Source organism: Anser brachyrhynchus (genome assembly GCF_964034855.1).
Source record: "Anser brachyrhynchus genome assembly, chromosome: 1".
In the NCBI taxonomy this organism is placed as follows: domain Eukaryota; kingdom Metazoa; phylum Chordata; class Aves; order Anseriformes; family Anatidae; genus Anser; species Anser brachyrhynchus.
The window spans coordinates 83,204,106-83,217,487 of record NC_137694.1 but is presented as its reverse complement, the minus strand read 5'-3'; the positions used below and the strand labels follow the sequence as shown (position 1 = coordinate 83,217,487).

General features: G+C 37.2%; 1 protein-coding gene across 35 annotated transcripts in view; it reads right to left on the bottom strand.

Annotated features, from left to right (window-relative positions):
- Positions 1-13,382, bottom strand: part of ROBO2 (roundabout guidance receptor 2) — a 931,286-nt gene that overhangs the window by 56,044 nt on the left and 861,860 nt on the right. For all 35 annotated transcript variants that reach the window (XM_080591484.1, XM_080591503.1, XM_080591502.1 and 32 more), the window contains 2 exons: positions 10,842-11,024; positions 1,578-1,620 (listed from right to left, as the gene is read on the bottom strand). In XM_080591484.1, coding sequence (XP_080447610.1) covers positions 1,578-1,620; positions 10,842-11,024 — 226 coding nt within the window. The remainder of the gene's footprint in view (positions 1-1,577; positions 1,621-10,841; positions 11,025-13,382) is intronic.

Here is a 13,382-nt window from a genome sequence, read left to right as displayed (position 1 = left end):
TATACATACAATATACAATACATATACATATATATATATAAAAACAAAATTTAAATATCTGTGAGACAACTCCGGACACAACAGTGACTGAAGATGCCATATCACTTTTCTCCTATCATTGCACGTAAGAAACAGTTTAGGAGACTTTAATTTATTTCAAATTAAAAATGTGTAGCCTTTGATGATTTAAAGACCTTGAGCAGTTAATTAAGGATATATACAAATCAACTTTGTCAGTAGAAGTGGGACTAGGCATCAGTTGTGATTCTGCCAGAATCCAAATGAACTCCGTTGTCTGTGTGAAACAGGGGTTAGGCATGACCATCATGGGATCCTAAACCAGGGCTGAATGATAAATTACCACCTCAAGGGAACAATCACTCAAACTGATTGCTCCGTATCAGGCATTTCCAGGACTTTGGGCTACTATTTCTTCCTTGCCTTGCATCCCAAATGCACGCCTGTCATCTACAGGCTGGTAACTCCTTCTTTGAGCACTCTTGTATAGTTTAGAGGCAAAGAGGTTTGAGTAGGATTAATGGAAAGTCTGCAGCTATCTTTATCTGCCACTACTGCATGGTTTTTATATCCCTGTAATTTCAAGCTTTGAGAGCAGTATTAAACAGCAAATATGTTGGAAGAGAAGGTAAACTCGGGCCATAGGGCACTGTGCCTCTCTCCCCCCAGGACAAACAGGCTGCAACTTAGCAAGGCACAGGGATTGTTTGTATTTGTATTTAACGAGGAAAACAAATCATGTCATGTAAACGCCCTCTTCCCCCAAGCAAAATCACAAAATCACCCTGATGCTTCTGACGCTCTTCTAGATTATTAATGCACTCATGAAGTTGGAGCAACACATATAATCATTGTACTTTAGTTCTGATAGACCCCTGTCTGGTACAATCCTTAAGAGAAACATAGGTTTCTATGGAAACAGCAATAAGAAGATCCATCGGCTTTCTCGCCACATCCACTAGCTCTCATTAGGCCTAATCTCTTTTTGCTAAAATATTGATTAAATGGGAGATTGGAAGTTATTACCAGAGCCTAATTACAATCTCCATATTGGCAAAGGGAAAATAGATGAGGATATATGGGTCCGTTATCAGCTTTTATCAATTTCAATTGAGTAGCCAAAGTTGTGGAATCCAGTCCTATCAATCTACAGCCTATTCATCATCCATGAATCATTTATTTTGTGATCGATTAAGTGTAATTGTTCACTCACAGCAATTTAGGGGGAGCCAATAAGGAGTCTTAAACAACAGCAACTTCATTTGCTAATGTCTAATTAATGCAATAAACATCCTGGTAACAAATGAACACATTCCTTGTGATATTTACTATGCGTTTCTTCCAGGGCATCTGGGAGATATGAAACATCTGGGCTTGATTCCTCTAAAGTGCACGACAGATAGATCATTAAACCTTGCGGTGAGCTACTTAACTCCTTCTGAAATTGTCAGTCTTATAAATGATCGTTTATTACCCAAGTGCATCACCTACAGAATTTTCAGATTCTTAATTAAAAAAAAAATAATATGATGAAAACACCTTTACACAAAGAAACGTACCTTCCATTGCTCATTAGTCCTCCATCTCCTCTTTGGAAAGTGACTGTATTTTGGTTGGAAAAACAAAACAAACATATATACACACACACGCACACACATATAAGACAGGGAGAAATGAATTAGTAATAATTACAAGTAACAATTCAAATTGCTTAGTGTCCAAGATCGAAGGCCTCTTGGCATCATCACGTAATAAAGTACAGAAATCACAAGAACAGGATCAAACACATTAGGATTACAATTTATTTAGGATTTCACTCACATTATTGATTAACATCAATCCGCTCTGTAGCTTGCAAAGCAAGCTGGCCTTGTGGGGAAAAAAATCCTGAATTTACCACAGACCCCATATGACTTTTTGTTGCAAGACTGCCACGTGATGAAATTGTTTTCTTGGCACGCTTTTGCTTCAGTACATGATGACATTGCACCAGTAAGTTAATAACATCATGTTGTAATGCAGTAATATAATGTCACCACACAAATATGCCATTTCCCAGGATAAATACAAAGAGGCAGCAGCTCTATTAGAGCTGAAGGAGTGAAAAAACGCATAAAGCTGCATCATTTCCACTAACAGCACAGTATAAGAACCAGCACGCGTAAATGCATACACACCAGTATCACAGGGAAGAAAAGCTGTTTTCAGTCTTGCAACTGGGGATGCCAAGGATACATTGTGGTACCATTCATGGGTATCTGACAAAAAATAGCCTATCCCTTTATCTATCTTATTAACAGGATTATGTTATAAGTAAACCCCCATTACTGGTGAGGTGTTAATTCACAAGGTTTGACACTCCTTTTTGAAGTGCTAGCTAATATTTTGAATTAAGGCCAAGAAACTACTCTGGTTCTCAATGGCAATATTCTATTACTTATTGTTGGGCATAGATAGGACTGACAATTAAATTATATCAGTGTCTTGGACACCTGAATCCTTACAGGTCCCTAACAAGATGAAGGGTAAAATTTCAGAGAGGAATGAACAAGTCTACAGCCAGCTTAATTTAAAACAGTTCCCGGTTCGGAAATACTATTTACGTTTCTGAGACAGACATTCTCATCATAGCTCCCAGAATATTTGTAACACTTTCCAAATATTAGTCCAAAGTACATTAATTCAAGATTAGGCTTTATATTATACCCTTTTCTAACCAGACAAAACTACTACATCCAATAGAAATGCTGTGGTCATTAAAAAGTTAGAAATGACATAAATCCACTGATGAAATGCTTCTGATATCTCAGAGAATATTTGTCACTTCATTAATTCCTGGGGTAATTTCACAGTATACATTCAGCAAAGAGGACAAAACTGACCCCTTTGGAAGCCCTGCTGAAGAGTGTTTGGATAGGGTGATTAATTACCCTTCACTGCAGAACAGACTAATATCCATATCAGAAAATCACTGCAGTCACATGTCATATCAAAATGGTTAATAGCTGAATTTTGAAAGGACGTAATCAAACCAATTAATGAAAAGAAAATCAAAATTCAGGTATGGGAAGTATTAAATAAAAGTCTGCTTTGAAAAACAGGACATGTTAAAAACATCGTGGCTAATTAAGTTTTGAGCTGATGCTACTTTCATTCACATTGTTTTTAACAGGCTGTCAAGTGACTGTATCACTCGTTGCTTAAACATGAATAATCCGAAGAGCTGTGGATGTCGTGTGAATATGCAAAGAGGTGGTACTGACCAGCTATGTTTCAAAATATGTTGGTCAAAAGTACACTAGCACTTCAGTATAGGTGCTGTTCCCTTTCTCCTTCTCCACTTCTCATTTAATACTCCAACCTTCTCCATTTGTCAAAGCAACAAGAAATAAGAAAAAGGAGAAACAAAGGTGCATTCAATAACAACCTTTGTAAATAAAGTTTACAGTTTTAAAAGAATTATAGTGCAACATATTTTCTGAAAAATTCCTGGGATTAATGATCTTGTTTCAACTACAGACTACCAGAAATGATTTTAAAGTAATGTTGCCACCAACTGCATAGTATGTACATGTGTCTGATATTTTATCTATGGATGTCATAAGGGGGGAAAAAAAATCAATACTTATGGTCTCAAAAATATTTATATTGCTAGTGTACCTCTATAAAGCAAAGCTAAAATGGGGGAGCTAGTAGGAAATCACAGCAATGTTTGCCAGACACATTCAATTTTCTGTTCAGTGAGGTATAGAGAAAACTCGATGGCATGCTGTGAGAAACATATTGAGAAGACATGACATTGAAACCTCTGCTCTAGAGCCATAATTGCTGCAGAATGGCTGTGGCATAAGAGCTTGTTGAGAAGAGACAAGTATTACAGTATTTGCTTTCTTTGCTGCTCCCTGTGTATGCTTTGTGATTGTAACCATTCCCTGTTTTTTCTTACATTAAACAATTTTATGCCCTCCCAATATAAACTCTGTTTTTAGAAGAACCTACCTTGCAGTGATACGGTTTTCTGGGGAAGACAGTGCCTGGCTTACATAATGAGCACGGAATTGGTAAGGAATACAGGTTCTTTCATTTACCCTCCCTCCCTGCATACCAATGTAAGGTTGGTTATAATTTTCATAAGAAAAGAAACAAGAAAGCATTGTAGATAGTACACTTGGTGGAAAAGACTCTGGAATATCAACTAAGCTAGCCAAAATTCTTCTTGGAATAAGTGAGGAGATGTCATCAGGATGTCACAGGAAAAAAAAAAACAAAACACCACCATATTCCAGATGCCTTCCATAAATAGGTTCCCTGAGAGTGGATAGAGAAGGTGGCTTTCTTTTAGCATCAATATTGTGAAAGGAAAGACAGCTAACAACAGAAGACATGGTCAGGCTGCCAACATAAGCACTATGTTTATCATTCCTATTCCTACCATACATTTTGTCAGCATTTTTGCCTGCAGTTTGATTTCTGCAATTACAAAACAAGTCTAAATGCCTGAATTGGAGCATACTTAATGCAATGCAGACTTGTAGATGTCACTGTGAAAATAAAACACAGTCAGCTGGCTTTATTCATTCTGTCTCCACTTCAAAAAGATGCAGAGCAATTTCAAGGGGCAATGTAAGAGGAGGAAGGGAAGAATGTCCCTGTCACTGACCCACCCATCTCCCTTGGTTTTTATCACTGAGGAAGCAAAAAAGCTCTTTCAGCATTCTTTGCATCTGATATATGTTCTGAGAAAGGCTGCAGACCTGCAGGGATGAGATTTGCTTTCAAAAGAGGATGAAAAAAATAACCTCTGCATAGACAGATTTTGAAGGAATCCCCAGTAGCTTATATTTCAAGAACTGTAAGAATGCAGAAATATAATCTAAAGTGCATTTTAAATGCATAAATATTTAAGGAAATTATATTGTATACATTTGTATGAAGAACAGCATATGTTAAAGAGCTTTTTATATGCTTTTTATTAAATACATAAGGAGGTGCCCATACTATTTACTAGTATTATCTGACAAGGTTAAACTTAATCTTCATGCCTGCTAGGACTGGAAAAATATGAATGTATAGTAAGTTGACATTTTGAGGCAAGAAAGCTTTAGAAAGCTTTCTGTATGCCTATCTCTAGTAGGCCACATTTTCCTACCACAAATGAAAACTTTAATGTTGCCAGCCAAGTCTCATTCCTTTTTCTGATAAGCCGTTCCTCAAATGTGAATGTAGATTAATCCTCTTTTAATAAGCATTAACTCAGAACAGATAATCAGCATATAAAAATTCCATCAAATCTTCTGACTACCTTCGGACAATTCTGTCAAATACTTATCCTCATTTAACAGTTTCAGGAGCTGAGCATAAAATGTGTAGCATTCCATAATTTTCCATCTGTCTATTTTTAATCTGCTTTTGTTTACTTGGTTTCATGAAATCTTTAATCCCAAGGAGCACTACTCACTAAATAAGCTTACCTACTCACAAGTGAAAACACTGTTTCCTTTCCTTGCATGACTGATGGCCTAGACACTCTTGAAAACACCAGAGTATTCAACTGAGCAGCTACTGGCACAACAATGAGTTTGAAGGCATAGAAAAGATAAGCAGATAAATTAAATCTCTCTTATTTCTATAAATGGATACTGTGCCTTTGTTATGTAAGTCCTTATACCAAAATGAGAGAAGAGAACGGCAACTTCCAGTAGTAAATAAAAAAATTCTGTTCAGTCATTGCAATATGAGAATGAAACAACTCATCTATTACATGAGAAGTGGCCAGAAAACTCTTTTGTGCCATCTAACATTTCTTGCATAAGGTAGAAACCCACAGTGCATGTTTATATCTGGCAACCGGAGTAAAGGGTAACTGCAAAAATAAAGAAAATCAGTGAAGTGGTCATTTTAGCTTTCACAGAAACTCATAAAAGCAAAACCAATCTATTCTTCATATCACAGAACAGATCACTAAAAAGGAATAACATTTGAATTCAGTGTCTCTGTGCCAGTTTTGTTTTTGTTGATAGTCTGTCATGGTCCCCAAAATGTATACTTGTACAGCTGCAAATCATGACACTACTACTTACCAGGTAAGCAAAACACTCATCTAATGATCATGATAGACAATCATGTGTTTTATAATATTGATATTATCAAGAATCAGTGCCTGGGGTGTCCTGACAGGGGAACGGGAAGTAGAGGAATAGTGAAATAAGGAATCATGACTGAATAACTACAGGATTCAGTTCAACTGAAAATAAGTAAGAAGACTTAGCTATGATTTTCAATATCACATTTTGTTTCTGACTATCTGAGCAACTCATCAGTACTTATAAAAATGTTCACAAAGACAGAAAGCTTAATGAATTTAACTCAATTATTCTACTCTGGCACAATCTTTACCTATAGCGTGACATTTGCTGTTTGTTCTTCTACATAGAATGCTACTGTTGTTTAGTCAGACAGCAGAAATTATACCACTTAGGAGCCTAATAACAGATTACAAATAGCAGAGTCCTAGGAAAAACCTTTAATTTGAAAACGATCAGGTAGAACATTTTTGGCAAGTAATTATAACTGCTCAATCCAGACTTTTAAAAAATATTTTTAGAACTTTAAGTTCTCTATATATGCAAATTAAGCTTCAGAAAACAAAAACAAAAAGAAAAACAAACAACAAAAACATTTACATCAGATATAACTGAAAAAATATCTTTGTTGTTCAGAAAGATGAGGATGAAATAGAGCAAATATATAAATGTTCCACTAATACTTTCAAACATCTTATTATACAGTCAACTCTGCATGTTGTGTTTTTTTAAGGGAAGAATTTAAAGCAGATGTTCAAACCAAAAGTGTGCAACTTCCAAATTCTGCATATATTAGGATAAAATCATCTTCAGTAAAACTTTACTGACAGCTGTCTCTGATGAGATTCTGAAAGCTACATACCACTTTCTAAATATTTAGATCTGAAACCAATTTAGTGTTTATGAATCATAACTTTGAAGGGAACAACATATAGTTAAATGTCAATAAACCTCCACAAGTGTAGATATGTTTGTCTAAATGAGATTACCAATTGCAAATTCAAACATTAGAGAATTGAAGATGCCTCTTAGGGAACCTTAGGTATACAGATAAAAACATGGGCTATGTATGCTCTTCTTTTTTTATTTTTTTTAATTAATGTGGGTTTTTTTGGACTTGATTATGGGATGGCCTAGGTTATCAGTGCCTCCAGAAATTATTATAGACCAGGCAACAGAACTACATATTGTTAATAATTCTATAAAGTCCATGAGACGTCAAAACTATTTTTAAAACACAATTTTTTGGTTGCGCCTCTGACATATCCTAGTCACCCAGCACATGTGGATCGACTGCACTGAATCATGCACATGGCAGCTCTAACACAATCTTGTGTTGTTCCAATGTCAGCTGCAAAGACAATGGGAAAAAATTAGTAGTTACAGTCAGTTGACAATGGCACAACTAAGAACCAAATTCAAAGACATATTATTTTATTTTTGAAAAAAATCCTACATTGTAACTCAAAGTAAGTAAAGTGTTTAGGGTAGGATGCACGACTTATTCTGGCTTTCACAAACACACCAAGAAGCCAGGAGGTGGAGAGCTCTCCCTAGCAACGTCTTCAGTCCCTGGTGCAGACAGCACCACCTCCACTCATCTGCCTCAACAGTCATCTGCTCTTTTGTGTTAAGCTAAAACTTGAGATGTGGCTGAAGATCAGCAGGAGGTAGAAAGCAGCAAGCAGAGCATGAGGACCAGTCCCACAATGCAGTTAAAAGACTGGTCTCTATCATATGTATGGCAGAGGGGACAAAAGAGACAGCTCCAGACCTTCAAAAAACATTCAGAATATTTTTTCTGAGCTTTAAAATCCAAAATTTGGTCATACGTGACTAATGCTTTTTTATATTATGTGAGCTCAAGCATTTGTAATTTGAAATTATTTTCAAAACTGCATTATTTTGAAGAGTTAGACGAGTAAGAAGCATGCAGAATCATGGCAAAGACATTTATGGTGGTAGTTTTTAAGTTCCCCTGGAATCACTAGTAGAATAAATGCTATGTTTTCACCACAGATAGGTAGCAGAAGTGTTTCTCCTTTTGTTTGGCTTTATTTCTGCATAACTCACATGTTTATAAACACTTTGCTAATGCTTGCAATGATGTGTTGGTGAGGTAAGAGACAGACTAATGGACAGTACCTGCAGGGGTGAAGGTGAAGGACTGAACTGCAAAACAAGAAAGCAAACACATTGTGAGTTACACACCCCGATAACAAGCGCTAATTGCAGGGCACAAGTTTCCTCTGGAGTATACTCAGTTGTGGCGTAGTATCATATGAGGGACATAACAGTTGAGCTTAAAGCACTAACCAGCCAGCAGCCAATGAGAAATGACAGTTGGAAAGGTGAGCAGTGGATTTAGACAGTCACATTTGAAGACAGTTATTGTGTGGACATGCTGTTCTCCACATTGTAAATGTTAGGATGGATTCTGAAACATGATCTGTTATGAACTTTCCTTGCTAAAAGCATATGCAATGTCATAATTCCAGTAATGGGAATTCCATGTCATGATGCAATGTTCACATCACACTTAGATGCAGCAAACATCATGAGAAGGAATGAGTTGCAGGAGACACACTGTTTAAAATGACTATTATAAACAACTACAGGTATATATTTTAAGGTATAAAATACTTTTTTCTCAAGCTACCCTCCCGCCCAGCATGCCAACTCACACACAGGGCTAATAATTCTGCATGCTAAGAAAGAGTTGTCTTAGCTTATGTCCAAAGTCTATCTGTATGACTGACACAGATGCTGAGAGAGCTGGGGATGTTCAGCCTACGGAAGTGAAGGCTCCAGGGTGACCTCATTGCAACGTTTCAGTACTTGAAGGGGACTTATAAAAAAGATGGAGAGCAACTCTTTGCTCAATCAGATATTGACAGGACAAGGGGGAATGGTTTTAAACTAAAGGAGGGGAGATTTAGATTAGAGATTAGGAGGAAATTCTTCACTCAGAGGGTGGTGAGGCACTGGAACAGGTTGCCCAGAGAGGTTGTGGATGTCCTATCCCTGGAGGAGTTCAAGACCACGTTAGATGAGGCCCTGAGCAACCTGATCTACTGGGTGATGTCCCCGCCTATGGCAGGAGGGTTGGAAATAGATGACCTTTGAGGTCCCTTCCAACCCAGGCCACTCTACGGTTCTGTGACTGCTTCCTAAGAGGAATAGCAGTACAACTCTCCCTTAATATGAAAAATCTTGGCATCTAAACTGGTATTTCACATCAGCACATGTATTGGCATGTGTGATATATATTAGTTCATCAATTTACACCATGTCTCAGTATCTAAAAGTCATTGCTGTTAAAGGAAATTAAAAACACTTCATCAAAAAGCATAACCTATGAATGATACAGGCCACACAGTCATGCAAGGTGAGGTTCCACAGAAGCTGAGTATATCTAAGAGCTGCCGCCAATGAACAGGTCTCTCTTCTCTCTGCTTCCGTTGTGCTGAATTTGGTGCTTGTCTGATCTCTTCTTGGGTTGTTTCATTTCAATAAGTCAGTGGAAAACTAATTCAGCTGGGGTAAGAACAAGAAGGATTGGAGTACCCCCCCAAGAAACTCTAGAACCATGAACAGTTTCCTCTTGGTTTAGTGAGTCCAGTCAGGACATCGAGGACACTGATGATAGCTAACACCAAGGTGAGGAGGCATAGGACTGTTCGGTTGGGAGCAGGGAATGAATGTTGTTTTTTTTTTTGATGGGAGCAAGGTATTAGAGATGTTTAGACACCTAGGGCACCTGTGTCTTCTGGCTGGCATGTGACAACTTGTAAATTGTAGAGTAGTAGCGCAAATTTAGTCTCATATAATGTCAACATCAAATATGCTGTATTCTCAACTGTGCAAATCCTCCTCAAACAGGAAATGTTTTCTCTTTTTAAATGTATTACATAAGCACAACAATAGAAACTACTCCAATATTTGACAAACAGCTTTTTCATGTTAAATTAGGCTTCATAGCACCCATTTAATTGTAATCCTATATTCACCTGACTTCCTAAAACTACATAAGAATCCTGAAGCACAGAATAATATAGAAAACAGATAGTTTGGGGGAGGAAGAAAGCCTTTTAATTTGGTGAATTTATTTTTCTGAACGTGATTTTCAAAAACTAATTTGTAAGTGGAACAACACATTTGGTGCAAAACGGATCACATTGCAAGGGCATTCCAAGGTGTTCTACCTCCAACAAAACTTTTTATGGCTTCTGCCATAGGTAAATTTTGACCGCACTTCTCTGATACATCATTTTCTTCTCCAGTGGTTATAGATATGGAGTCACTGATTAAGTAACTCAGTTTATTTCCCATGGCTTCAAAGACATGGAAATGCACGGGAACGAAGAAGGATACCAAATACTCTTTCTGACCTTCCTCATAAAGGTCTAGTGTAACTCACTTCTGAGCACATAAATGGAGCTGAACCACTGACAGAGTGCCTTATGGGGAAGGAGTAATCCTCTTTGTACCTTTTTATGTGATGCTGGAGATGTAAAAATAAAAACTGTCTTATGATAATGATGAAATGTTGTACCGAGCAATGCATTTAAAGCTACTCATACACCAGCATTTTCAGAGCATACATTTAAAACAAGCATACAAAATTCACCCAGGCCACCTCTGCTGTAAATTCAACAGGTTTTTTAAGTAGGTTTAACTGCACCTGTTCTCTTCATGATGGAACCTGATGAGATGGTAATACACAGTTACTGTTCTTACCAGCATAATTACTGAGCCCCTTCCTCTTCTTTCTGCGCCAGTACAACCAGATGCTGAAACCCATCAGAATTACCCAACATGCACCACCAATGCCAGCTATAAAGGCAGGCTGTTTGACAACATCAGTGATTTGCTCTGTTATGCTGTTGTTATTTTCAGTGATGACAACTTCGTTACGACCTCCTGCACAAAAGAAAGTTGACAGGACATTATTATTATGGATTCTGTAACTCAAACAGGAACCAGCAACTGGAAATAAAAATTAAAAAAACAAAACAACAAAAATACAGTAACGCACCTCAAAAGACTTATCCACAGTAGGACAGGTTTACTAAGTATTAATGCACACCTGAAAACCAATGCTTCTAGTAAGAAAATCCACAATCTATTGCAATTTTGCCAGAATGTATTTGGAAAGATGGCTTTATAGCATTCTCCCAAATAATTTAACAGATGCCAGTCCAGAGGCATCCTTTTTTTTTTTTTTAAACAGTACACGTGTTTTTGTTTTTATTTTTTGTATATAATTATAGGCAGAATACAATGATGAGAGAATGGATCGTAGGAAAACAACTCAAAAAAACCCACCCAAACAGCTAATCAAATGAGAAATCCAATGTAAGACTTGCTACAGTATCAAAAAGCAGTTCCTTCTTTTATTCTTGTCAGCATGCCAAAACATCTTAACACATTTTTTTCTTTATGTTAGAGATTCAAAATTAAAATAAATAATACAATGTATGTATTTTTAATTGAAGCAAAAATGCATTTTCCAGCAATTATTTCATGGTGAACGCAATCCAAATGAATCCTAAGCATACTGATTTTGACACAAAGCAGAAAATAGCGTAGGTAACTGTAAGCACTAAATCACAGGAACAGATGCTATTTTTTCACCCAGAATAGGCATGAACAATCCTAAACATCAACCTGTAAGAAATAATTATGACATGTGGAATACCAATTAAAGTGACATGCATCAAAAATAACTATATAGTATCTTAATTGTGTCTAGTACCTTAGAAAACTGTAAATTTCAGTAGATGCTCCCAATGGTTTTGTTTTGTTGCTTGTTTGTGTTTTGTTTTGTTGTTTGTTTGTGTTTTGTTTTTTTTGTGTGTGTGTGTGTTGTTTTTTTTTCCCTCTTCCTCTAAAAGGGAACTTTTTCAAAAGGAAAAGCTTGGTGTCTGGCTTGAAAACAAATGCTCATAAAAATGTAGAAAGAAATTCAGGAAATGCTTAAACATTGTTCCAGGGTTGGCACCTTTCTAATTCCAACACCTCCATGTCAAAAATGGTTATTTTTAACGTCAGGAAATGTGGAACATATTTTTCTGCAAAAAAATATGAACCTTGATTCTATTTGTATTTGATATAAACTGCCCACATCTAAATTTTTGAAAGTGGTGAAGAAATTGTACGTCATTTCTGGTAAATGCATTTATATAGCTCAGTCCTTGAAATCCCTATGAAATACTATCAGATGCCTGTAGGCACGCAGAAAAAGATTTCAAGCTGCAGGAGTACCTACTCTACTGAGACAAAAAATACTATGATTCTCAGTTATGAGTCTATCACATACATAAAAATAGTTGAATATGGTAATAAAACATTGAAATAGTCATTCAGAGCGAATTATTAAAAGTATTGTAGCATTATGCGTTGCTGTCAAAATGTACGTTATGTATTCCTCTTCTGTAAGTCAGCAGAGGTTAAATTTACCACTCCCTTCTTTAAGCAAAGCAGTCACTGTGTCAGCACAGCAGCTTCAGCTGAAAGCAAAGTCCTTTGCTAAAGAAGATGAGAGAGAGGAAAGCCTAACACTTTCGGCTTTATTTCCACAGATGGTTCTTCACGGGAGTCAACAGTTTAAATCTGCAAGGTTGTGAATGCGAACCTGTCCCAGAGCATATCAGGTTGCTCATGCCTTCCCTGCCTGCACCTGCATCGGCCTCAAAACAGTGCTGCCCAAGCAAAGACACAGGGTTAGGTCCTCTGCTAAGCTCAGAGTTGGCTTCAGTTACTCAGGAAGAAATGTAATGCACTGCACTACATTGCTATAACTCTGTTAATGATCTCTGTGATTTTATTAAGCTTTCTCTCTTTCATCACCATGTCAATATTTAGTAATGATGACCGTCTGCTTTTGCAAACAAACTGCTGAAACCATGCTAGAGCTTGGCTTGCTTTCAGTAGTTCTGCTCAAGAAACAAAACAGGCTTCCCACAAACAAAACAAGTCCCACAGAAGGATGTTGTCACACTATGCCTGCTGAGAAAAAGCCTTTACCTTGTACCAGTTTATACTGGGTCATGCTGGTAAGCTTTATGGGTCTCAAGATCTGTTAGCTGCAGCTCTCCTTTCCCAAGTTTTCCTATTTTGCCTTGCCACAGTCAAAAAAACAATACAATTCACAGTAACAGAGCAAGTGCCAGTGACAAGGAAAAGCTGGGAGGCAGCGGTGGCTCCTTTGTCAGATTTTCCCCTTTTGTTGTTGCCCATGGAAACAACCCACAGGTGCACCTCAGCGCTAAAAGAGGA